This window comes from Adiantum capillus-veneris, chromosome 19 (assembly GCF_014529385.1).
Source record: "Adiantum capillus-veneris isolate H3 chromosome 19, ASM1452938v2, whole genome shotgun sequence".
Classification (NCBI taxonomy): Eukaryota; Viridiplantae; Streptophyta; class Polypodiopsida; order Polypodiales; family Pteridaceae; genus Adiantum; species Adiantum capillus-veneris.
In genome coordinates, this window is record NC_140949.1 from 34057132 (window position 1) to 34085033 (window position 27902).

Sequence of the window (27902 nt, forward strand, 5' to 3'; positions counted from 1 at the left end):
AATAGGAGAGGAAAAAAGCTCACGCGTTGTCGCGACTCTTTTTTTTTTTTTTGGTGAGTGAATCTTATGCGCGATTTTAAAAAGCTCTATACTTACAAGTTCCCATTCTATTTTGAAAGAGAGAAAGAAAGAGGTATCTTAATTTTGACTCACATCTCTTTCTTTCCTAAAAATACTATCTCTAAGTTTTTTCTTCACACATAGATTAGGTTCCCACATAAACCTATTGTTCCACATAAAGAAAAATCATAAATAAATGGATACTGAACTCGATTTTCAATCCGGTTGCTTTGATAAACTCATGATGACTCACAAAATTGAGAATCTCAATTGCTTTCCAAAATAACTGAAATGGCTTATATGAATAAATGTTGGGTACATTACATAAAGTTTGTTGAAGTGGCCACATGGCTCACTGTCATTTTATGTAGGCCAATAGAACTATTTACCTTGTTCCTTTTCCTTCTATCCCCATTGGCTTCACACATACTTCACCATAGTTTTCGATGATGCATGCTCTATGGTCTACTTGTTGCCGATCCTTAGTGCAAAAACAAAAAGAGGGCAAGGGTAGACGAAATTTTGCCAAAATTGGTAGAGTTACAAGCATTTATTGGGGGTAAGGTGGCAGGGTAAATTCTACCATGTGAGAACGCCCTTTAAGCATGGCCTTAAACGAAGACATGCGATTCATTGTTGGCAGTGTCAAAGGCATCATTTCTTTTGGGAATTTTACGCTTGTGTGCTCTTTGTAGCTTGGCTTCATAGCTGTGGCTAAGAATTTGTGTGCTCTTTCAAGAACTCGGGCACTGCCTTCGTCCCATCAACCACGGATGATGGAGAATTCGCACGTTTTCAACTTTTCATTTACCCACTTTGGAGAATACTATGGTTGAGTTGAATTAGTGGGAATCGGGAATCGGGATGTCCTTTTTGTTTAAAGCAGATGTTTATCAGGCTAGGACGCTAGGTGCATAGCGCTTTTTGGTAAACTGTCGGTCTTGGGTGTGTATTCAATGCTCTCTTCCGCTCGAATGCGCACACCTTCCAAGCTTGAGATCAATGCACTGCAGGCTCATGACAATGGGCGAAGAAGACGTTTAGCTTGAAAGCTTGCTGTTGTTGTGGCTATGGCAACAGACCCACACACACTGCCTCCCAGATTCCGGTGCTCCTTAAGAATCGCCACTCTCGTGGTTTGCTGTTTCAACATTGTAGCTGCTATCTACCTCTTGCAATCATTCATTGGGCCCCTCTTCTCAAGTCCCTCTTCCGCACCTTTCTCGGCTGGAGTCTCTGTGAGAAATACTCATTCTTCATCGACAGGTTGGATCATCTATTTCAGTTTGTTCAGCTTGCTGTCGAAGATTCCTAGTCATGACATGTCTTTGTGGCCTCCCCAGCTGCCCCATACACTCCTGAGCAGTTGGATCGCATTAAGGAAGCCATCTCAATATGGAGGGCAGCAGAGCCAGTGGACCTTATCAACAGAGTAAGATGTCTCTTCAATCTATGCCTTAGCATCACACCTCTCACCCTTTTTTTTTTTCCTTCCAAATATAACATTCACTTGCCGAGTTTTAGGAGCTGACTACATCGTAAGAGGCTTCTAGATGCCTTCACCATTGCTGTTGTCGTTTCATGGCATGCAGGCCTATAATTGTGGGTTAGTCACCCACACACTTGCAGGCTGGTGCTTGGTCATGTCGTTGCTTGGTGGCCTGCCATGTTGGCTCGATTTGCCTCCTTATCACCCTTTCTTATCATCCACATGCCATTATGTTTGTCTTTTCTAGGTTATTGCATCGTTCGATGATTGTTCAAATGCCATCATGTCCATTCTGAGTCTTTGGAATGTCAAAGATAAAGTCTATTGCTATACTCTCCCAAGGTCAGTTAGGAATAGGTAAAGGTTTTAGTAGACCTGGTGCCTTGTGTCTATCAAACTTGACCTTCTAAGTCGTGACACCAAACAAGTGCGTACAAACTTATCCACATCCTTTCTAAACCGAGGCCAATAGAAATCCTTTTCCACACCTCTCAAGGTACTATTGATGCCTCTATGCCCAACAAAAGGTGGATTATGGCGCTCTGTGAACACCTTGTTCCTCAACTTGTGTGTGACATAGCATGGTCTTTCACATTAAATAACATTCTTGTAGAGCTAGCCTGCAACTGTCTCTCTACTTGGCAACCGATCAAAGATGTTTGCGAGATCTGGATCTGTAGAGTATTGATCAATCATATCCTTAAAATTTTGATGACGTATTACTGAAATGGCCTATATTTGTGGCTTTTGAGACAACACTTCTGCCACCGAATTCTTGTTTCCCGTAATATGAACTATTTGGAAGTGGAAGTGCCACAAAATGTTCGAGAGCCGTTTTTGGAACAAGAAGTATCTGAGACTTTGATGATCTGTAAAATCTGCAAAATCTATACAATCGGCTCCGAGCAAGAAATGTCTCCACTGAGTCAGAGCATGTACCACTGCTAATAGCTCCTCTTAGATCTATTCAACTCGCTCCTGTCTAGAAAACATTCTACTTTCATAAGCTAGAACATGGCCCTCGTGCATAAAGATCGGCCCTAGACTACATCCACACACATCAAAATAAACCTCGATTTGTTTATGCGAATCCGGTAAAATCAATACAGGACCAGCGGCCGATTTTTCCTTAAGAGTCTTGAATGCCGTAATTTTTGATGGTCCCCAAGAAAAAAAGGGAATCCCTTTTTGAGTCGAGATGTGTAAGGGAGAAGCCATCTCCGCAAACTTTCTAGTGAACCGCCTGCTGTACGACAATAAGCCTAAGAAGCTTCAAACTTTATGTACATTGTTTAAATCTGGCCAATCCTTCATGGTTTCTATTTTGGCCAAGTCCATCTCTACGGCGACGATGTGTCCATAAAAGTGTATTTCTGGCAAGAAAAGCTTGCTCTTTTTCCTGTTGACCACAAATCTATGTTGCGGGCTTAAAAACTTCTAAGAGATGTTGTCTATGTTCTGGTTCACTCTTGGAGAATACGATGATGTCGTCAAAAAAGGTGCCCACCAATGACATACACTCTCTAAAAAACCTGTTCACATCCTGTTGAACATCGTAGGAGCATTTGTGAGACCAAAAGGCATCACCAAATACTCGTACAATCCAAAGGATGTTTTAAACGCGGAATTGTATACATCTCTAGGAGCGATCGTGATTTGATGATAGCGACTTTTCAAGTTGATTCTACTAAACACGTAGAACCAGAACCTTGTAGCCTGTCAAGTATATGATCGATCTTGGGTATTGGAAACCAGGACTTGATGGTGATTTTGTTGAGAGCTCTTTAGTCAATGCACATTCTCCAAGATCCATCTTTCTTTAACACTAGAAGCATTGGTGAACAATAAGGTGATGTATTGGACTAAATTAGACTCTTTTTAAGAAGTTCTCACTTGCTTCATAATTTCCTCATTCTGAGCTCTGTCACAAGACGGGCACCACGTGTCAATAGAAAAGAACAGACTGAACAAACTTTTAGCACTTCAATAACAACTGAACTGAAAGAGAGAGACGACACGCGACATGGAGTGGCGGAATTCCACCCCAGAGAGTATTGGCCCCAAACCTTGGCGCCCCTTTCGGTATTTCTTTATATTATTGCCGATTCACAAAGTACAACAGCCGAGGAGCACCTGCTTTGCAATCTGCGCGCTAAAAAGTGCCAGAGAGGGCCCCCACGGCTCATATTTAAAGGCCCAAAGCCTAAAAGCATCAAATATGAAAAGCTGACCCCAAAAAATCACTTTCCTAAAATTTTGGGATTTTCCTAAAGATCCGCCGCGAATTCCGGGACGTCCGTATAGGTGCCACATCATCATATTTTGATGTCCAAAGTCTTTTGAGTGTGTTCTGCTTTATTTTTAATGCCTTTATGTCACTTGGGGCCCCATCGGACGAGGTCCCATAAGTCGGTAGGACTTCTTCTTTTGTTGCTTGTTCTTCTTAGGGTTTCTAGAATGAGGGTTTGCAGGTTTTAGGGTTAGGGTTTCCAGAATTAGGGTTTGTAGGTTTTAGGGTTAGGGTTTCCAGAATTAGGGTTTCAACAGTTAGGGTTTTTGGCAGAAATTAGGGTTAGGGTTTTTGCTCTCGGGCAGCCAGATCATCTGTAAGTTGGCTCCATTCTTTAGGCTTTGACACGTAAGCAGTTTGTTACATCTCCCCTTCTTGAAAGAGAGTAATCGTCCGCGATTACAGCATATCTGCAAAACAACTCAAGTTAGCTCAAAAATTTCCGAGGGTCATTCCGAGGGACAATCAGTTTGCTCTTTTTATTAAGGAGTTAGCTTCTCCTTTCTGCTCTTTTGATCAAGGAGTTAACTGCTCCTATCGGCTGTTTTGATCAAGGAGTTAGCTTCTCCTTTCGTCCAGATCGGAACTCTTGATATTCCGGCGTAGTAAAATTAGCCATCACACCCAGACCGTACTGATCTTCCTCGGGTTTCTTGATGCACTAAAATTACATACCCAGGCAATCTCATCCAATTAGGAATATTTAGTGGTTGGCACATCACAATGCAACACAAATGCTCACATATGCATGTTACAAGACATAGAAACATAAAGACGCCGATGAACACTCCTCCCGCATAACCTAACAAGGTCCGGGCCGGGAGATATTCAACGACTCCCTCATCACTCCTCCCGCATAACCTAAAAAGGTCCGGGCTGGGAGATATAGAGGCCTTTTACAACCAAACGCCCCCCAGACCGCAGCTTGCGTCGTTTGGAGGTGCTGAGAGTAACCACTGCTCAGACTTCTTAATACTCCTCCCTCATAACCATCCAGGTCCGGGCCGGGAGTCACAACAACAATTATTTTACAAACATACAACTAAACGCTCCCCAGGCATCGGCCTGCGTCGTTCGGAGGTTTTCAAACATACAACGAAAGGCTCCCCAGGCATCGGCCTACGTCGTTCCAAGGTTCAAACAATACCAAAACAATATTTCTCACTTCTCCATCCGGGAGTAAAATCACCAATCATTGAAACTAGTATCAAACCAGAGTCAAACAATTCAAATCGGCACCAAAACAGGTTCAAAAGAGATACCATCCATTTCAAACAAATTCCAAAGAGAATCACCAAACAAGATAAAACAAAACTCAAACTTAAAAAGCAATCTCGACATTAGTCGAGCTCGAAAAGTCGACCGACTTTCCATCTTGAAACTTGCACCAAAAATTAGGGTTAGGTACCTTCCATGAAGTCGTAGCCGAGCACGGCATGGTCCATCAGCTCTTGGATAGACAGTGCTTCTTTGGCGGCGATGGTAGTCCCAAGAGATAGCAATCACACAAAGCCTCCAAGGTCATCTGCTCGTGAACAAACATCTACTGGGAGATGTCGAGAAACTTCAAGTTATAATCTGCTAGGGTTTCCATGGCAAGCATTTCAGGATACCCCACTCTGCCAGAAGTTGCACTCCGAAGGAAGATGTCAGAAACCATATAACTTCGGGCAAAAATTTTCTTGAAAGCTTGCCAAGTACGTGGAGTATGCTGCTTGGTAGCTGTAGACATCAACATCTGCATGGCACTGCTTCTAAGAAAAATAGTGACTTGAAACAAATCTGGATCCTTCTCTTGCAAGGGATCTTAATTGGCTTATGCCCTGTAAGACATGAGCGGTGAAGACGGGAGCGCACCCGATGTGTGATGAAGTAAGGGTGGGAGTGGCTCATACCTCATATAATTCAATTCCAATAGCTTTGTCTGCTCTTTTGTAGGACCGGTATGCTTTCAGAAAAGCACACGCCTGATGCTCTGATACCGCTGTCACAAGACGGACACCACGTGCCAATAGAAAAGAACAGACTGAACAAACTATGTGGTTGTACCTCTACTAGACGGGAGTGATAAAATAATGGAAAAGGCATGGCAATGCTTTTGGTCTAGCAGCGGCTATTCCAAGAGTTACCGATGAATCAATAGGTTGAATCTGGTGCGATGAGGACTGCACAAGAGGGGAGTTACTCCGCTCCTTTGTCACAGGCTACCTCGATGGAATAAAGTCACCGATTTTTTTCAAGATTTCAGGGAGATTGACGAGCTAACAATATTCTGATGAATGACTTTATGTAAAGAAGCTCTTTGAAATGGGAATTCCTAAAATGAATCTGTTACATGTGCTCTCTTATGTGTGTATTATTTGAGTGCATGTTTTGCAAGACGAAATGATTGCAAATTTTTGTCTTGTTCACTTGAGGGGTGATGTGGACATGATAGTAACGAGGTTTAGTCAATCAAGATACCTGTCAGAGGCTAGGGCTGTGTGGGTGTGTGCTAAATAAGTTACAATGCTCATGATTCTCATCTAACATCTCGACGGGGATAGTGATGTGAATGTTTAGTGACTGTCGTCTTCGTGCAAGTGCCGAATAAAATGTGGTCTAGTGTGTCGGTACTTAGTCAGTGTCTACTGAACTCGTTTTTGTCCTATGTCTGTTTTTTCAGGCATAATCGAGGGCGATCACAATTTTTTCAAGAGGGGGTATATGGCATGACCTAAAGGACGAACTCGGGGCAAAGAGGGGTCGGAACCCTAGTGGAAGAGATAGATGAAGTTTTGCCAAACTTACAAGGCTTGCCAAGTGGCCTATTTTTAAAGTTAGTTGCCACCAACTTATGGGGACCCTGTCCGATGGGGCCTAGGAACACTAGCCATTAAAATGAAGCGGCGAGATCACACACACACACACACAATCAAGCCTTGCGTAAGCACGTGTTGACGTGGCAATTGTATGGACGCTTGTAGATCGTGCTGATGACATGGTAGGGTGTACGGATCCTGGCGTTTTATGTTGATGATATGGCAGCCGTACAGATTTTCACCAGCACTAGCTTTTGGAGCAAGATGCTTTTTGATTTGATGCTTTTCATGTATTGCTTTTAGGCAAGGGGCTTCATAAGAATTGCCAAGGCCTCTCTCTCGGAGATTAGCTTGGGAGCGCTATTGAGAGAAGAGGACCCTCGGACATTGTACTTTGTGAACCATAATAATAAAGAAATACTGAGAAGGGGCGCCAGTCTTTGGGGCTAGTCTCTCTGGCGCGGAACTTTTCCGTGCCGCGCCATGTCGTCTCTCTCTTGTAGTTTTGCTCAACTCTTTCAGTTTTCTCATGTGTGTCTCATTAGATCCTCGACTTGGAGTGTCCAAGTCTATTACATTATTTCAACTATATACTTTACTGGCGATTTGCGTAATGAGGTGGCAAGTTGTTATCAGGATACATTTGTGAGGGAGTTTGATGCACCAACATTATTATATCTATTTCCTATGAGCATGTATGTTCCCTTAATTTGAATTGCTGTATGAGTTCGTCTCTTTGCTCAATCCAGTAAGCTTTAAAGTATGGTATAACTTGAGCTTGTCATTACAAAATATGCGATTCGCGAGTTGTGACTGCAGAAGTATGCTCATTGTTGCCAATTTTAGTATGTAGATTATATCCAAAACAAAAATCTTCTAGCTTTTGAGATATCTTCCATATCATTTTTCAAGGTTGCTTTGTCAAAATCATCTTATAAATGCTGAAACTAGTGGAGACAATAGATTCTATTTTATAGTCAACCGTGAATTTTCCAGTGGATTAGGAGTTTGTAAAGATGTGGTTGAGTGTTTCAACATTTTTAATGCTGGTCCATGGGTATTCATCTATTAAGGTGAAGGAGATCCAGGAAGAGTCTGCAGGAGTTTATGGTCTCAAAGAAACTAGATCTGAAAAGAAGCCCGGAGCAATGGGATTGGTTGAAAGATTGAAGGAGATACGTGATTCAAAGAGCAAGACCGACCAAGAAGGTTTTCGTTCTCTCTCTCTCTCTCTCTCTCTCTCTCTCTCTCTCTCTGAACTTGCTGTAGTTTTCACGTACTTTCTTTTCAAAATATCAGGGTGATTAAAAAGTTGTGGTCTATTGTTTTATAATCATAGTTCTCACTGAAGGCCTCAATCCATTTACCCAAGTTTCTTCTAATCATCGGTTGGCTGTTGCATCCCTCTGTAACCGAAAGCAAAGCAGGCACAGGATTTTCGTCCCAACCTGTTTGACTTTTTGTTTTGCAAGGTTGTTTTTCATCTACCTGTCAGTGTGTTATCCATATGTTCAAGGTGTGAGATGTCCTCTAGCTAGCTGTTATCCCTGATTGGAAACACCTTGGTGTGTTGTATGCATGCCTGCTTGCCTTGGTTTTCCATGAGTGACTTCTTGGTGATGTATTCAGATGATGTTACATTGATGTATATTGGTGCTCCTATACTCTTCGTGAACGACTTGAATATCCTTTATAATTGTTAGGGGAGAGAAAGAAGTGCGCTACAATGCAAGAAGACATCTAAGGACCAGCTAAGTGTGTGACATGAGCCATGTGTTGAATATGGAGCACTTTATCCGAGATTATGCCATAATGACAAATTGTCCAAGAAAAGAATATTCTTGGTTGTTGGAGCTTTGCGTGCATGCTGGCTGCTGCCCACTGCATACTATCACTACATGTAAACTTCAGATACAATACTATAAAAAAGGCTAAGGCTGGATCTATCCACAGAAGTTGTCAGAACAGCTGGTATGATGATGAGTGCTATGAGAATCAGACTCTCACTCATTGTAAGAGGCATGCCTTCCAGGTGCGACAATACTGGAGTCTGGAAACCATACGAGTATTCTCTTGCGATAGCGTGTGTGTGGCTTTGAGAAAATCTGAGAGAGGTCAATTTATCCTCTGTCATAGATCCTGATTCCCTCCACTTGGCATGAATATTTCCCGCGATCAAATACGAGCCATCACCACTGCCCCCTTAGTCATGACCAACCCTCGCTAGATATGTTACTCTGATCATGGTAGGAGATGGCTCAAAAAGGGGGAGAGCAGCTGATTAAATAGGCATTGAAGGTTTTCATTTTATGCATACAGCTGGCACTCTTAGCACATTTCATAGCAACATTTCTTAATAGAGCGTTAGTGGATGGCTTTGCATCTTCTTGGGCTATGAACATGATCACACCAACCCCCAAGTTGGGTGATTGCATGGACCCAGGTGACTACAAGAGAGCACATCCTCATTCCTAGCCGACTATGGACTGATGCTAGAGGTGGATGAAACTACTTCAAACACAAGCGGTGAATAACTGAATGGACTTGAAACACAACTGTGAACTGAGAAAACACTGCACCAAGGAACCTCTGCAAGAAACATGTGAAGGCGGAGTTCCTTTTGGAGAAGCATTGGTCCCTAATGTAGGTGCCCCCGGCTTTACCACAAACCCCTGGAAGGAATGCTGATCCAAAAACTGCAGACAAGCCTTCAGGACCTTGTTTGTTGTTGTGGGGATGGCAATCACTGGATTAAGGAGCATCCATTTAACGCTGGCCTAAATTATGAGACCTTTTGCTGAACCTTCCTAGCCACATATTGCCCAAACAATCCAAGGGAATCTTCAAAGAAATAAAAAAAAATCTTGGGGCTAATTTAGATAATGTCACGTGCGTACTTCATTTGCATTACTTGGACATGCTTCTGCTATAGTCTAGCATGAGTCTTAGCTTAGGACCTAGTCTGGCACCTTGTGAGCCTCTAGCAGGATGTGCATGTCTAGGCCGGTCATAGTTGCATACCCTCTCTTGCACAGGTGAACATTTCAGCTGTAGGCAATTTGCCGCATGAACCACCTCTTAGCACCTTATTTTTTAATAAGTCATTTTCAGCTTATTATTTGCTTGGTCGCGAGGGCTGAATTGGTGCTGCTCGACCCAGCCTTATGCACCTATAAATGCATGCCTTTGGGCGTTAGGGGAAGTAGAGGAGGCAGTAGGAGAAAAAGGCCAGAAGCCTTAGGGTTTGTCGGGCCAGAACAGCCAGCGTTTTCAGCCTCCTCTCCATCAGCGTTTTCAGCCAGAACAGCCAGTAGATTTCAGCCCGTCCTCGTCCTCGGCGATAGCATTCAGCCTTACCATCGTCATGGTTGCAGATTCGAGCCATCAACATCGCTAGCAGTTTCGGCATTCAGCCATAGCCTCGTCGTCGTCCTCCTCCTCCTCATCGTCGTTGACACAACACCCCAACATCTAGTACCCCTTGTGCTTTGGCTTGGCTCCTGCCTAGCTCAGCATAAGGACACTTAGTACCCCTTAGTACCTCGTTGCGTCGTCATCGTCATCGTCGTCGACATAAACCCATCAATACCTTGTTGTCGTCGTCATCATCGTCGACGTAGACCCCCTCAATACCTCGTCGTCGTCGACATAGAACCCCTCAGTTGCTCGTCGTCGTTGTCATTATCGTTGTCATAGAATCCATCAATACTTAGCACCCCTCAGCACCCCGCAGTACCCAGTAGTACCCAACATCAGTAGCATCAGTACCCATTAGCATCAATGTCACGAGGACGTGGCAGTTGTTTACTATGTCACGAGGACGTGGCAATTGCTAACCTTAGTTGTTGGTTTCTTTCCAATGATTTTTGTTTTATTTTTGAGACCCTCTTTTTGAAGTAGCAAACGGTCGGACATTGTATGGCCAATGTGAACGGTGGTTTCACTCGCAGACGGGAAGTGGTCTTCACTGGAATTCGTATAGTGAGAGGAGTTCTAGGCTCATAGCAAGATCATGTAGGTCCCCCCCGTCGCACTTAGCAAGTTGGTGGATACTAGGACGTGAACTGAATAAAGGCATAAAGTCAAGGTGGGCACTACCAACAGAAAGTATTCGACAGTTGGGCCACATTGTACTTTTGGATGCGGTCCCAATGAGGATAGATGGTCAGATGACCAGTGGGAGCCCAACAGAAGCATCTCCTAAAAATTAGGGAACTGCTATTTTGGGCCATGAAATGTGTTCGCGTCATTACCTTTGGTATGACCAGGGAAACATTTAACAACTCTGCCGTGAAGTCAAGTGGGCAATCGGGAGAGTTTTAGGCGGCAACCCTGAAATGGGCAAATGCTTGTAAATGCGCCAAGTGGCACATTTTTGTGCACTTTCCTTCTCCATCAAGAAGTGGCGCTGAATTTTATGTTGGGAGAGCCCTCATTTGCAAATTGTCACAGGTTAAGAGCTATGGAGTGCTTTCTTTCCCTCCCATGTACAGTGTGGTGCTAGGAGTGATGCCTTGCACGCTACACACTGCTCTCTCTCTCTCTCTCTCTCTCTCTCTCTACGTGCAGTTATGTGATGCCCCACAAGAGGGCTCTTCATTTGATTGATGTACAATTGTGTGGGTTCATGCTTTTGTGCTGAGGCAAGAGCCTCCTTGAGCAGGAACATGGGTAGCTAATTGCTACTCCAAAGTAGGCACCGGTGAGGGTCATAACCTCACCGTAGAGGTGCGTTTTCAGCGCTGTGTATGCGTTGTAAATTGACTATTTTTCAGCCATATCGACGCAAGAACCATTGGGAATCGTGTCCCATTGGCAGAGGACAGTTAGGGGACTGTTTGGGGCTGAAAACAGGGCAAAAATCAGGAAATACAGCTTGCTGAATTTACTGTTTTTGGGCAGGAATCAGAGGGTTTATGCCGGTGAAAGTGAGTTCCAACAGGGGAATTGGTTTCGTGCAAGTTTTGGGGCTGTTATGTTGCCGAAATTTGCCAGAACAGGTGGTATCTAGCGGGATACAGGTAAAGGATTCCCAGGACTCTTCTTTGTAATTTACCCTCTCAAAGTATAAAGAAATACCGAAAGGGGTGCCAATTTTGGGGCCTACTTGTTGTTAGCGTCTGCTCGGAGCATTCTAGCTTTCGAGCTGTGTGTACTTAGGTGTTAATTCCCTTCGCAGGTTCCCTTTGCAAAGTGCTCTGTGTGTGTGTCTAAAGTAAAGAATTTCGGGTGAAAGCCAAAGCCTACCGCCCCACGGGCCGATTTCAATCAGCATCTCAGCATTGAGTCATTGTATCAACAAGAATAAAGAAAGTACTTGCTCTGGCAGTTGAGCAAGGGGGCCCTTGAGGGTTCGGCACCCGACATGCCGTGTCGTCTCTCTCTCTCTCTCTCGTGTCTCTCTCTTTCATTCAGTTCAGTTCAGTTCTTCCAAGTGAAGTAAAGTGTCCCTTGTGTTTGTGCGGAGTACTAGATGCGAGCAAAAACACTTCCGTTGCACCTGACAGATAATAGCAACTTTGACATCTTCTGAAGGATGTCATCAGTAGGCACAAGCGTAGAGGATTCAAAGCTAAGAGACTGGGAGTATCTCCAGCGACGACTTGGGCAATAGCAAAAGAAGTAAACTAAAAGTCATGCGGAAACGAGAGACATGCAAAGCGCAAAAACCTAGTCCAAGGGTGAGTGAGATTTGAAAGAAGGATGGGAGCCAAAAGAGTTCTTCTTTAGGAGCTAGCTGTGGCAGTTTGGTTACAATTGATAGAGTTGACGATCACCTAGAAATTGCGAGATCGCAATTGCAATGGAGACTTGAGAGTAGACTAGTGGCTAGAAGGAATTGCATGCTAAGCTATAGGAATATCCGTGTGTATTGGAAGAGATAGTACGATTGGAGTTTAATGAGCAATTGTTTTGACACTAAAACTAAGCTAGAAGGACCTCCTCCAACTAAAGTGCTCAAAATTCCTAGATACCATGGAAAATTGAAGACTATTTCTAAGCTTAAAGAAGACTTCCTTCAAAACATGGTGATTCTTGTTTGAGTAAGAGACGTCTATGAAGCAAATGAAGACTAGCTCAACCATGGAATCACCTCCAATAGAGCCCAAGGAGCTAGAAAAGGACCTACCCATGAGAATTTGGGAAGAGGTATTTCTTTTTTTATTGATCAAGCAAAAGTTTACAACCGACTCTTACTCGGAGGGACCAACTAGCGCACACTCCTCATATTTATATGTCCTGCTTGGTAAAAGCAACTCATGTAGTAAAAGCAACTTGCCGCACTTTGAGGCTTCCAAAAAACCATTGCATGTTGGAAACTGTCACAGAGTGTTGACATGGCATAGTTGTGGCCGATTGTACTAGAGTAGAGCCAATGGGAAAAAGCATAACAAGGTCAACTTGAGCAAAGCAGAGTCATTTGGGAACATCCTATAAATCACAACCCAATTTCTGTTGGAGATCATGGGAGTGTACGAACGTTGCTGAGGGTTCTCTATGGAGATTGCTTATTGGGGCGATACTTATCATTAAAGACAGATGCTGTTAAGTGCTTCAGTAGAGAGTTGTATTTAGTAGATGATTTTCACTTTTCTTTTGAAATCTTTTAAAGCCAATGCATGTGAATGCAATGTTAGGTGTAGCGGAACGAATGTTTGAACTTTGCTCAAGATGAGTGCTCCGAATTGTGCTCAAGGTTCCTTTTGTTCTTATGGAAGGGAGAGCCTTCCGTTCTTAATGAGAGAGTGCAGTGATCATAAACAAAGTGAATGGACACTGTGCGTGCAAGTGTATGAGACTGAGAGATAGAGAGAGAAGAGAATACGACACTAGAGACGTTGTAAAACCCTCCTCCGAAGGCCCTACTCTCCTCAGCGAGAGTGGTCTACTATTGATTGAACAAACGGGTACAAATTGAATGCATGTGATTGATGCAAGTCTAGGCTAGATCGATGATGACGACAGAGATGGTGAGACCGATGTAAGGGCTGAAATCTGCTACTCTTTATCTGCTGTCCAAAAACGCTCAAGGCTGAAATCTGCTGCAAATCAAAACGCTGAATTTGGGGCTGATTTTTGCTGCTGAAAAACACTGTTTTGCTTGTCCTTATGGCTGAAAACTGTTGGTGCTTATCTGCTGAAAACTGATGGTCTTTAGGCTGAGAATCGCCATGGGATGGTAGGGCGATATGGGCTCCAAAAACGCTAGGCTGCCAATCTGGAAAACGCTAGCACTTGAGGACTTCTTGCGATGCTTGTTGGGATAAAAAACGCTAGGACTATGGGGTCTCCGGCGATGAAGCTTGTTGATATAAAACACCAAGGTTGAGGATCTGCTTGAGGGAAATCTCCCCCAAGGGGTTCTTGCTTGAGAAGTTGCCTGTTGAGCGGTGGAGCTCCTGCTGCCTCTTCTGCCAATTAGTGCTAGTCTAGGTTTGCTTATATACAAACTTACTCAATTTGCCCTACCTACTTTTCAACAAAAGTCACTTAAAAATTATAAGTGGAACATATCAAAAATAGGTAAAATAGGCTAAATGCACTGGAAAATTCCCTTGAAGGATTCTGATGGATTTTGATGGGAATGCTTATGATCATGCTGTGTGCAACCAGAGGATATGCATCTACACAGAGTGACTGGGCATGCACGGTCTACGAATAGACTCACAAAAGTGCCAGATCAATGTTAGCCTCCCAATCAATGAGAGGGTTAAGCTCACGAAACCATCGAATGCCCAAAATCATATCACATTTTGAGAGAGGAGAGACAAATTTTTTTTACGGAAAGCAGTTTGTTGAATTGTAAACAATACACCAAGCCACTCTTGCGTGATGAGAGAGTCCATACCGGGAAGAGAGCCAGAGACCTCGAGAGGAGATTTCTAACTAACCTCTAGGCGGGCTCTCTCAACAAGAGAGGGACTGATCACATCATGCATACTACCTGGGTCAAACAATATGACAAAATGGTGCCCCGTCATATGACCATAACATTTAATGAGAGAATCATCAATGGGAGGGTCAGGAGTAACTTGGGGCACACTCGTGCTATCATTAAATTGCATTGACAGAGGAAGTGGGTTCTGTGGATTCTTTAGATTCATTCAATTCAAGCTTAGGACATGTTCTTTTTATGTGACCCTTAATGTGACAATGAAAACAACGACCTTCCTTAGAATAAGTGCTTTTCCTTTTCATTTGGAGTAAGCTTAGGTTTAGCAATTGTGTTAGCCTTACCCTTAGGTTCATTGGAAGAATTCTTTTCTGAGAGACTGTTGGAAGATTGGTTAGAAGAGTTACTGTTTTTACCATTCTTACCATTCTTACCGTTCTTCGTGTTCTGAGAATTCTGAGGGGTTCCTTGAGAAGTCTTGTTTTCCTTAGGCTTTCCCTTGTGCTTCATCTCGTGTGCGAGAGCAATCGCTACCGCCTTGTTAAGATCGATTGGATCAAGTACCTCGACATCATACTTGATATACTCGTCCAATACATAAAGGAACGCCTCTTTGCGCTCCGCATCCGATTTGCGTAATTGAGTGTCGTGTTGCAAAACACGATTAGAGAAAGACATAATTGGCATACCGTTTTGCTTGAGAGCGCGTCAATCGTCCTTCAATCGTGCAAGGTATTGATGTGGCATAAACCGCGCCTTGAGCTTGTCTTGAAAATCAGCCCAATTAAAGGAAAGGGGCGTGAATTCGTCGGCTTCCTCTAGGTGTGCGGCTAACTGTGCCTCTTGCCATGCGTGGTACCAATTGATGGTATCACCGGTAAGGTACATAGCTGTCGTCAAAACCTTGCTATTTCCTGTCTTCTTAGTTGTCGCAAAATAAGCATTGAATAACCGTAGCATCCATCTTACCTTCATACTTGCCGAAAGTCAACTTCTCTGTGACTGGATTGTTGGAGTCCGCATCACGGCTTGCGCCACTTGAGGAACTACCAACCTCTTTGGCTGGTTTAGACTTCGAGGCAAGAACTTGTCGAACCAATTCTTGAGTGCGGAGTTCTCTTTGAGCCTCACGCTCGGCCTCCAAGGCCGCTCCTTGAGCCTCCCGATCGGCCTCCCAAGCCGCTCGACTTGCTTCAACTTCCTCCTTTCTTTGTGCCTTTCTTTCTTTTCGTTCGTCGCGTTCCAAGGCAATGCGAGTCGCTTCTTGTTTGGCCATCATGTCCCTCATCGTTTTGAACATCGCCTCCATAGGATTTGGTACAATTTGTGGCGTAGATGGCGAAGGGGGAGGGTCGGAAAAATCTCGTGGGTGTGGGGAAAATTCTTCGTCGCCTCTCTCATACTCATCACCTGTATGCGAAGTATCCATTCCGCTTCGGGTGATGACCATGCACTATGATCTTTGTTCTTAAGTTCACGAGGAACTTGGGTTCTTGGGAGTCTTGGGTTCTTGGGTTCTTGAGGGTCTTGAGTTCTTGAGGTTCTTGAGGGTTTTCTTTCGCTTGCAATCAGTGTTTGAGAAGGATCTTCTCTTCACCCGAGTTCTACTCTTTTCCACGGGCGCACCCTTGGCGGCCTTGCGCTCCACCTCACGTCGATTGGCCGGCCGCTAAGTGCACGGTCCGCTTTCAATGAGTGAAAAGAGGCACAAGGGGAGGCTGGACAAGCCCTTCTTTCTTGGGATTCCTGTCACTCTGCAAAAACATGATTAGGAATCGACACGCCCAAGCGAACTTGGGTTCGTGCGACCGCAACAAGCAAAAAAAATTCTTGTGATTCTTGTGGTTCTTTCCTTGAGTGATACAGAACACTGTCAAAGCTCTGATACCAATGTTAGGTGCAGCGGAATGAATGTTTGAACTTTGATCAAGATGAGTGCTCCGAACTGTGCTCAAGGTTCCTTTTGTTCTTATGGAAGGGAGAGCCTTCCGTTCTTAATGAAAGAGTGCAATGATCATAAACAAAGTGAATGGACATTGTACATGCAAGTGTATGAGACTAAGAGATAGAGAGAGAAGAGAATACGACACCAGAGACGTCGTAAAACCCTCCTCCGAAGGCTCTACTCTCGTCGGTGAGAGTGGTCTACTATTGATTGCACAAACGGGTACAAATTGAATGCATGTGACTGATGCAAGTCTAGGCTAGATTGATGACGACGACAGAGATGGCGAGACCGAATTAAGGGCTGAAATTTGCTACTCTTTATCTGCTGTTCAAAAACGCTCAAGGCTGAAATCTGCTGCAAATCAAAACGCTGAATTTGGGGCTGATTTCTTCTGTTGAAAAACGCTGTTTTGCTGGTCCTTATGGCTGAAAACTGTTGGTGCTTATCTGCTGAAAACTGATGGTTTTTAGGCTGAGAATCGCCATGGGATGGTAGGGTGATATGGGCTCCAAAAACGCTAGGCTGCCAATCTGGAAAACGCTAGCACTTGAGGACTTCTTGCGATGCTTGTTGGGATCAAAAACGCTAGGACTATGGGGTCTCCGGCGATGAAGCTTGCTGATGGAAAAACACCAAGGCTGAGGATCTGCTTGAGGGAAATCGCTCCCAAGGGGTTCTTGCTTGAGAAGTTGCGTGTTGAGCGGTGGAGCTCTTGCTGCCTCTTTTGCCAATTAGTGCTAGTCTAGGTTTGCTTATATACAAACTTACTCAATTTTGCCCTACCTACTTTTCAACAAAAGTCACTTAAAAATAATAAGTGGAAAATGTCAAAAATAGGTAAAATAGGCTAAATGCACTGGAAAATTCCCCTGAAGGATTCTGATGGGAATGCTTATGATCATGCTGTGTGCAACCAGAGGATATGCGTCTACACAGAGTGACTGGGCATGCACGGTCTACGAATAGACTCACAAAAGTGCCAAATCACTTCTAAATCTAGACCGACTGGACTTACTGAACCCTTGCCGTGCTGTAGCTTGTCCACGGACACATAGGGTTGGATGTGTCACGTGACATGCAATTCAAGGGCTTAGTTGTAAACTTAGATCAATTGTGTGTGGTCATACAAAATAATTGTAAATCTTGATAGTTGATTAATAACATAAAGGAATCTTGCGAGGGGCACCATTTGGGGGGCCAACAAATAGTTGTAAATCTTATAATTGATTAATAACGTAAAGAAATCCTGTAGGGGCACCATTTGGGGGGCCAACACCTTTCAAATGGGAACTTCACCTCATCCATCCGTCTCAAAATTCAAGTGTGAAGTGCTTTGAGCTCTGTTCTATTTGTTTAAAGTTTGTACCAGTGAATGTCCCGTTGGCATGTGGCTCTGGCCAATTGTAGTGGTATAAGAGATCAACAGTTTGCTTATTTGGCAAGCAAATCGGTCCTCCAATTGTTATAGAATTGCAACATGGAAGTAAAACCGTCAACGTGTAGATAAAGAAAAGGATAATAAAGGTACATACTAGGTAAAGGAGAACTTCTTTGTGACCTGAGAATCAACATATTTTTGTAGAGAATTAATAATTATATATTTGATATATATAAAATAGCAAAGAAAAAAGAAGCAACGAGGTAGAGGGTTTGAACCCCTTTGAGAGGTTTAACTAGCATTGACCAGCCTTGACCAAGGGTTGATAAATGGTCGACCAGTGTGAAAGCGCATGGAGGAGCGTATGCCAACATGGAAAATCCAATAGGGATCATTTCCATGGCTAAATACTTTCGTTAAAGCATGCATTTGACACTTTTTCTATGCTATAGGATATTCTAAAATGCTTTGAAATGTTTTAGAATTTGAAGACGTTGGAGAAGTTGAAGTTGATTCTCTTGCTGAGCCCTACTTATTGTCGCAAATGGACTTGATTTTAATGACCTCCAAAATTAGAGTTTTCAACAGTAAATTAGGGTTCACGTAGAAAAATTCAGCATGTGTTCAATTGATATTCATTTAAGCATCATGAGCCAAATCTACTAGGCCTGAGGGTGTTGCTAAATTGGCTATTTTCTTATTTTATGAGTAATTTCAATTTATTGAAATAAAAGTATTTACATTTTGTGCACATTAGATCAGGAACATTGCTGGGTGACATAGAGCATCGCTAAGGAGTTGTTCCGTGGACCGTAAGTTTAGTGGATGAGAGATAGAGTAGTGGATATCATGATAGATGACCGGAGCATCAGTTAGGGAATCCTCCACAGTAGGAAATCCGGATTGAGGGTAAGTTACATGTAAGATGCAAGCACTTGAATGAAGACGGGTTCTGGGTAGCGTTGAAGAAATGCAACTGCTTTGTGAATAAATGGTTTTATTGGAGGGTCATTTTTAAAGATCATTGGGCTATATTGAGGATTATTGCTCGACCAACCTATTCTCCTATATATAGGAGGGGGGGGCACCCTCTTTTTCATTGTCTTGTCTCACACCATGTAGCCATCTGGAGTTATTGGGCTGCCAGCCTTTCCACCCTCTCTCTCTCTCTCTCTCTCTCTCTCTCTCTCTCTCTCTCGTGCCATTGTCTCTTTCTCTCTCTCAACTTTGACATGGTATCAGAGCACAAGGGGTGCTAGATCTGCCATCGCCATCAGCAAGGAGGCCATTTCAGAGAGTTTCATTGCGAAGAAATCCTTCATGCCACCATTGTTTTCAGCCTCCCTGCGTTTTTCAGCAAGGGCTGTGTTTTTTGCGGGCTGTTGGCGTCTGCTGCTCTCCTCTCTAGCGTCTCCTCCTCCACCCTCTACTCTGCTTGCGGTTTTCAGCAACCTAGCATTTTTGCTGGCCTGGCGTTTTTGCAATAGAGGGAGATCTTCTACACCTAGCGTTTTCAGCTTTGTCACCTCAGCGACTGGATGCTCCTCTTCCTTGCCGGATCTACATCTCCTTGGCCACGAGAAGATTCTTCCATTGCTGCCCGTACCGACCGTTGGACCTTCTACTTCAGATTTGGGACTTTACCCCCTACCCGCACCGATGTGGCGCTTACACGGGGCGTGTCAGATCGTATTTCAGCTTTGCTCCTACTTCAACATTGAGACATGGACTCGAGTATAGGTTCTAGCACAATGGACGGATCTCCCTCGACATTGCATACCTTTCCTCCTCGAGGCTCTCTTGCCCTCGGAAAGATGCAGGGGATTGGATTGGTACAGTTACTTATGTGGATGTGGCTTGTGTTTTCCACCGCTACTTCTCCCTCAGTAACCCTAACTCCCTATTCCTCGATTGCTATCTCTCTATTTGGGATTGCCCTATCCACCTCCTTCATTGGTTCTTTGTATAATAGACCCGTGCCTCTTGGCACGTCAAAACACTTCTTTTGGACATGTTCTCCTAGATGTGAGTATCGTTTGGCATCTGGATGCCTGCAGGGTCTCTTCCGACACACTGCTCCATGGTGGCTCTTTTGCCTTGCCTCTCCATGGTAGAACTTCTTCCTTGCTTCTGCTTGGTTCTGTGGCTCCCCCACTTGCAGTTTGGATGTACCCATGCACTACTTATATGGTGAAGACCTCATGGATGTTCCTTGCTTTGCTGGTCTACTCCGAGGCTATGACTTCTACATCACCGGTCATTCTTCCCGATGCATCCTCTCAGCTATCCTTTACCTCACCACATTTCATTGCCTTCCCAAGGGGGGAGTTCTCCTATGTTGCGTGTCTTCATGACTTGCACTTCAGACTCTCTCTTGGATACTTTGTCCAGACTGCGGTGGTGGATGTGCTCCCACAGGTTAACTTTTCCCAGGATCTCCTCTGACTCTTTTGTCCGATATTGTGTGTCTTACCATGGAACGACGGATCATATTGTAGCTTATATATACCCTTGAGATGACTCCTCTCCCGAAAGATTGCAGATACTGTGGTCTCTACATGGATGGATCGTTTATCCTGTCATCTTGTCTACTATGGTGGACGATGCCTTCCCTATATAGCCTCTTCTTCCTGCTCTTCCTCCCTCTTCTGCTCGAGCTTCTTTGACTTGGATATGCTACCGGTTTCCCACCTGGCGGTGGTCAGAGTGTTCCTCTTCAAGGGGGGTCCCCATATCTTGTCTCCTGCTGCTACGTTGGGTTCCTCCATCCTAGTGGTTGATCATCACTGATGGGCTATTGGACGCTCATCTTAGGTTACTTCCTTATATATATCCTCTTCAGTGACTTATTCCGTAGCTTGCCACTCCATAAACTTCCTTGTGCGACTTGATCGGAGTTTCCTTACCCTTGGTCATCATCACATTGGTGCTGTACGGATTGTCGTGTTGTTTGGCTGGCGCTCCTAATCCTTTTCTCTCGGGATTTACATCTTCTCCAGATTCACTAGGCCTGTTGCATTCTCCTCGTCAGCTTCTCCGCATCTATTGTTGAGGGGGGGTGTTAGATTCTTCATCTCCAGATGCTCCGCACATTGTCTACAGGCTCCTCATCACTTATGTGCAATGGCCCTTGGTTGTGGGTTGGCCACCCATACACCTAGACAGGGATCTCAAGCACACTTAGGGTTGTTCAACACATTTCCCACTTTAGACCTGTTTTGGTCACATATTCCCCCATTTATATTGGAGGGTCATATTTTTAGGTCATTGCGCTATATTGAGGATTATTGCCCGACCAGCCCCTATTCTCCTATATATAGGAGGGGGGACCACCCTCTTTCTCATTGTCTTGTCTCACACCATGTAGCCATTTGGAGTTATTGGGTTGCCAGCCTTTCCACCATCTGTCTCCTGTCATGTCTCTCTCTCTCTCTCTCTCTCTCTCTCTCTCTCTCTCTCTCTCTCTCTCTCTCTCTCACGTGACACATCCAACCCTATGTGTCCGTGGAAAAGCTACAGCATAACAGGGTTTAGTCAGTCCAGTCAGTCTAGATTAGAAGTGATCTAGCACTTTTGTGAGTCTATTCGTAGACCGTGCTTGCCCAGTCACTTGGTATAGATGCATATCCTTTGGTTGCACACAGCATGATCATGAGTATTCCCATCAAAATCCATTAGAATCAGTTAGGGGGTTTTTCCAGTGATTTTAGCCTATTTTTCCTATTTTTGACATTTTTCACTTATTAATTTAAGTGATTTCCCAACAAAAGTAGGTAGGGCAATTTGGGTAAGAAAGTATATAAGCAAAACCAAAGCTAGCATTCTTTGGCAGATGAGCAAGGAGCACAACAGGCCCCAGGCAGTAGGTACTCCCTCTCTCTCAGCAAGAACCCCTCAACACCCACCAACCTTGGCGTTTTCCCTACCATTGCCTAGCGTTTTTGGGAACATCGCCATCTACTTGCAGCTGGCGTTTTTTCAGCACACAGGAAGATCCCCCATGCATGCTAGTGTACCACTTTGTGCAATCAATAGTAGACCACTCTCGCCGACGAGAGTGGGGCCTTCGAAGGAGGGTTTTACGTCTCTGGTGTCATATCTCTCTTCTCTCTTTCTCTCAGTCTCATACACTTGCACGCACAGTGTCCATTCACTTGTTTGTGATCATAGCATTCTCTCATTAAGAACGGAAGGCTCTACCTTCCATAAGAACAAAATGGAACCTTGAGCATAGTTCGGAGCACTCATCTTAAGCAAAGCGCAAACATTCATTCCGTTGCACCTAACATTGGTATTAGAGCTTTGGCAGTGTTCTGTATCACTCAAGGAAAGAACCACAAGAATCACAAGAATTTTTTTTGCTTGTTGCGGTCGCACGAACCGAAGTTCGCTTGGGCGTGTCGATTCCTAATCGTGTTTTTGAAGAGTGACAGGAATCCCAGGAAAGAAGGGCTTGTCCAGTCTTCCCTTGTGTCTCTTTTCACTCATTGAGAGCGGACCGTGCACTTAGCGGCCGGCCAATCGACGTGAGGTGGAAAAAAGCAACCTTGGTGTGAGCGCAAGGCCGCCAAGGGTGTGCCCGCAGAAAGGAGTAGAACTCGAGTGAAGAGAAGATCCTTCTCAAACACGGTTTGCAAGCGAAAGAAAACCTCAAGAACCTCAAGATCCTCAAGAACCTCAAGATCCTCAAGAACCCAAGAACCCAAGAACCAAAGACCCTCAAGAACCCAAGTTCCTCGTGAACTTAAGAACCAAAGATCATAGTGCATGGTCGTCACCCGAAGCGGAATGGATACTTCGCATACATGTGATGAGCATGAGAAAGGCGAGGAAGAATTTTCCCCACCAGGAGATTTTTTCGACCCTCCCCCTCGGCCATCTACGCCACAAGTTGTACTAACTCCTATGGAGATGATGGTCAAGTCAATGATGGACATGATGCTAGCACAACAAGAAGCGAATCGCATTGCGCAGGCACAACAAGAAGCGACTCGCATTACTTTGGAACGTGAGCGCGAAGAACGAAATGAAAGAAATACAATACATCAACAAGAAGCGAATCGAGTTGCGTTGGCACAACAAGAAACAAATCGCTTTGCTATCGAACGCGAGTGCGATGAACGAAATGACGAAAAGAAGAAAGGGAGGCCGAGCGTGAAGCTTGAAGAGAGCTACGCACTCAAGAATTGCTTCGACAAGTGCTAGCCTTGAAGTCGAACCAGCCAAAGATCGTGGGAGTTCCCCAAGTGGCGCAAGCCACGGTGCAGATTCCAACCATCCAGTCACAGAGAAGTTGACTTTCAGTAAGTATGATGGTAAGATGGATGCTACGGTTATTCTTTCTTGGTTGCATCAATTTAATGCTTATTTTGCGACAACTAAGAAAACAGGAAATAGCAAAGTTTTGACAGCAGCTATGGACCTTGCCGGTGATGCCATCAATTGGTACCACGCATGGCAAGAGGCACAACTAGCCGCGCACCTAGAGGAAGCCGACCGATTCACGCCCCTTTCCTTCAATTGGGTTGATTTCCAAGACAAGCTCAAGGCGTGGTTTATGCCACCTTAGTACCTCGCACGATTGAAGGATGATTGGCGTGCTCTCAAGCAAAATGGTATGCCAGTCATGTCTTTTTCTAACCGTGTTTTGCAGTTAGGCACTCAATACGCAAATCGGATGATGAGCGCAAAGAGGCTTTTCTCTTTGGGTTGGACGAGTATATCAAGTACGATGTTGAGGTTCTCGATCCAATCGATCTCAACAAGGCGGTAGCAATTGCTCTCGCATAGGAGATGAAGCACAACAAGGGAAAGCCTAAGGAGAACAAAACTTCCATAAGTACCTTGCAGACTTCTCAGAACGGTAAGAATGGTAACTCTTCTAACGAATCTTCCAACAGTCTCTCAGACAAGCATTCTTCCAATGAATCTAAGGGTAAGGCTAACACAATTGCTAAACCTAAGCTTACTCCATATGAAAAAGTAGCACACGGAATTGTAGGAGGATACATCACATCGGAAGAGCAAAGCACTTATTCTAAGGAAGGTCGTTGTTTTCATTGTCACATTAAAGGTCACATAAAAAGAACATGTCCTAAGCTCGAATCGAATAAATCTAAAGAATCCACAGAATCCACTTCCTCTGTCAATGCAATTAATGATAACACGAGTGTGCCCCAAGTTTCTCATGACCCTCCCATTGATGATCCTCTCATTAGATGTTATGGTCGTACGTCGGTGCAGCGTTTTGTCATATTGTTTGACCCAGGTAGTATGCATGAAGTGATCAGTCCCTCTTGTTGAGAGAGCCCGCCTCGAAGTTAGTCAGAGATCTCCTATCGAGGTCTCTGGCTTTCTCCCCGGTATGGACGCTCTCATCACGGAGGAGTGCCTTGATGTGTTGTTTGCAATTCAAAAAGCTGCCTTCACTAGAAGATTTGTTGTCTCTTCTCTCTCAGGATGTGATATGATTTTGGGCATTCGATGGTTTCGTGATGCGAACCCTCTCATTGATTGGGAGGCTAACACTTTCACTCTCAATGCCAAAAGTGATTCTCCCATTGTCATTCATGGAGAGAACATCGTTCGTTCTCCATCTCTCATTGCTAATATGCAGGACAAGATTGAAAGGATTCATGAGAAGGAGACTCTCTCAGTCTCTTTTTCTCCAAAGCATGACACACAGGATTTGCATGATTATGATCAGCAATGATGATTTGGATGATAGAGACAAGCATGATGATTTGCATGATCAAGATGTGATTTCTCACGAGCATGATGAGTTGCATGAAGAAGATGTGATTGTTCACAAGGATGATGTGTTAGTTGATGCTTTTGCTAGCGAAGCTAACCTCGTTGCAAGGTGGTACCAAACGTACTGTACGTGGCGTATATGTACGTATTGTACGTTGTTCCGTACAGGAAAATTTTTTACGTACGTAAAAATACGTACTCTTGTAAAAAAACCGCAAAGTACTAAATTTTCTAGGACATTTCCAATAAAAAACAAGAGAGAAGCCAACAACTTATAGAGACATTTAAAGACACGTTTTACAAGACAACCATATACTATGTAACTATTGCAAGAGATTTGGATTTTTATTTTAAATCAGCATTGTACGGGCTTCCCACACACCCCAAACCCCCCCCCAAAAAAAAAAAAAAAAAAAGACGTACGGATCGTTCCGTATGGTACGGATCTGTACATAACGTCCGTACGGTACGGAACGGAACGGATCAATACGTACGTTTTGATCCAACCTTGCCTCGTTGCAGATTCGATCAATCACGAAGGATCGATCTTGGCTCTTGAGCCTAGGTCCAAAGAACCCTCACAGGAAGTATTATGTGTTCGCATGATTGATACGCACACATTGTTCGAGTGTTTCATTCGTGATTGTTTCCTGTATTTTAGTTAGCGTCTTTATGTGATCCCTTTTACTAGGCATGACATATTGTACGTTGAGCACGTTTCACTCATGAATGAGTCCGAATGTATGCGGATTTTTCATGAAAAGTTGAACAGTATGCATTCAAGGAAGTCACATTCCCTGTCTCTTCCTTGGCACGACACAGTGGTAGACAGAGCGCATGAAGGTATGAGCAGCAAGCATGGGCATTTCCGTTGTGAATTGCCACAGTTGATTGCTTTAGATCAGAAGAGAAAGATTTGATCTCATTGTTTGCGTGTGTGTGGTGAACGGTTTGGCACTCCGTCTCTTTGTTCATCTACATTGCATGCACAGTCTTTTAGGAAGACAAGATTTTTTCCACTCACTTTACATGGAATGGGTATGTTCATGTTTTTGTGTTGAAAGTGGTATCATGAATTTTCAGCCATGGAGATTCTTGAAGATGGAAGAAGCCCGACTCTAGACGAAGTTGAAGCAACGAAGGAGCCACAAAAGACTTTGTGTCGCTTTCGGCGCGGCCCAAAGAAGCAAGCATTGTAGACCTTTATGAAGTTCAAGTACCGCACGACCCACATGTCAGAGTGGGCCAGCGAAGAGTCCCTTCCAGGATTCCGGATGCTATTGGCGATCTCCCACGACGCCATACAGTTCAGTACACATAGTTCGGTACCAGTACCTCACTTTGAAAAGGAGGGGATGTCACGTGACACATCCAACCCTATGTGTCCGTGGACAAGCTACATCATAACAGGGTTCAGTCAGTCCAGTCAGTCTAGATTAGAAGTGATCTGGCACTTTTGTGAGTCTATTCGCAGACCGTGTATGCCCAGTCACTTTTGTGAGTCTATTCGTAGACCGTGCATGCCCAGTCACTTGGTATAAATGCATATCCTCTGGTTGCACACAGCATGATCATCAGTATTCCCATCAGAATCCATTAGAATCAGTTAGGGGATTTTTCCAGTGATTTTAGCCTATTTTTCCTATTTTTGACATTTTTCACTTATTAATTTAAGTGACTTCCCAACAAAAGTAGGTAGGGCAATTTGGGTAAGAAAATATATAAGCAAACCAAAGCTAGCATTCTTTGGTAGATGAGCGAGGAGCACAACAGGCCCCAGGCAGCAGGTACTCCCTCTCTCTCAGCAAGAACCCCTCAGCACCCACCAACCTTGGCGTTTTCCCTACCATTGCCTAGCGTTTTTGGGAACATCGCCATCTACTTGCAGCTGGCGTTTTTTCAGCACACACCGGAAGATCCCCCTTGCATGCTAGCGTTTTTCCAGATCGCTAAAGGGCTGCCCCATCCAACGTTTTCCATAGCAGATAGTTCAACGCTTTTCAACATCAAGCACAGTAGGACGGCAGCGATTTCAGCCCTGATTTACAGCAAGTAAACAGCGTTTTTTTCAGCCTTAAGACACTGCAGGCATTAGCGTTTTTGTCAAGCCAAATCAGCCCCAAAAACGCAGCCAAAACCTGCGTTTTCAGCCACCCAAAACAGCCCAAAGTTCAGCAGATTTTGAGCAGCTAGAAGGTTGCAGATTTCAGCCCTTAGGTCGACTTCGTCATCACCGTGGTCGTCACCAACATAGTCCCAAGTTGCATCAGTTTCCATGCATCATTGTAGACCACTCTCGCCAACAAGAGTGGGGTCTTTGGAGGAGGGTTTTACAACGTCTCTGGTGTCGTATCTCTCTTCTCTCTTTCTCTCAGTCTCATACACTTGCACGCACAATGTCCATTCACTTGTTTGTGATCATATCATTCTCTCATTAAAAACGGAAGGCTCTACCTTCCATAAAAACAAAAAGGAACCTTGAGCACAGTTCGGAGCACTCATCTTGAGCAAAGCGCAAACATTCATTCGCTGCACCTAACACACACACACACTCTCTCTCTCTCTCTCTCTCTCTCTCTCTCTCTCTCTCTCTCTCTCTCTCGCCATTGTCTCTTTCTCTCTCTCACCTTCCGTTGCACACTCTGACAAAAGTTTCTTTGAGTTTTTATTAGGTTCATACTATTTTTAAGAAGTGTCCCGCCGCCCACATAATAAGTGGGCAGCCTCGTATTGATTTAATGACCAAAATTTGGGTGTCCCAACATTTTCCTATTTTCAGCCTCACGAAAAGCAAAGGGGTCCCTAGATCAACTCCCTATTATCGTCGGCCATTGGTGCCTATAAAAGCAACTCTAGCATCCCCTAGCGTCCTCATTTGGCATCAAATTTGCAAGCACTCTAGTTGAGGAAGCGCACATGGAGATACTGCTACGACGGTTCGAATTCATACGACGAGTTTGCACTCGAAGGTTGCTTTCTATGTCAGAAGCAATAGGTGATGATTGTGTGTGAGTTTTGTAGAGTTTGCTATTGTATTTGTGTTTTGCAGGTACCCCATCCTTGAGATCTGAGCAAGGAGGCTCCACCTACGCTTGAGGATTCTAGAAACAGAATTCGAGACGGGTTTGTAGAGCAATTGTACTTTGAAAGCAAACTGGAAGAGCACTATGTTAGAGTTTAGGCATCTCTGGATTTGTCGAGTCGGTCCCAATCTCTCTCAGGGACGGGTGTTAGGGAGTGAGGGCTGTTTTGTGGCTATGCCCAGCCACAATGAGGTAGGATTCTCATG

General features: G+C 44.2%; 1 protein-coding gene across 1 annotated transcript in view; it reads left to right on the plus strand.

The window, feature by feature from the left end:
* The first annotated feature begins 779 nt into the window (after positions 1–779).
* Positions 780–27902, plus strand: part of LOC147433810 (uncharacterized) — a 36440-nt gene continuing 9317 nt past the window's right edge. The window contains exons 1-3 of the mRNA XM_086490415.1: positions 780–1326; positions 1404–1492; positions 7714–7849. Coding sequence (XP_086346541.1) covers positions 1131–1326; positions 1404–1492; positions 7714–7849 — 421 coding nt within the window. The 5' untranslated portion in view covers positions 780–1130. The remainder of the gene's footprint in view (positions 1327–1403; positions 1493–7713; positions 7850–27902) is intronic.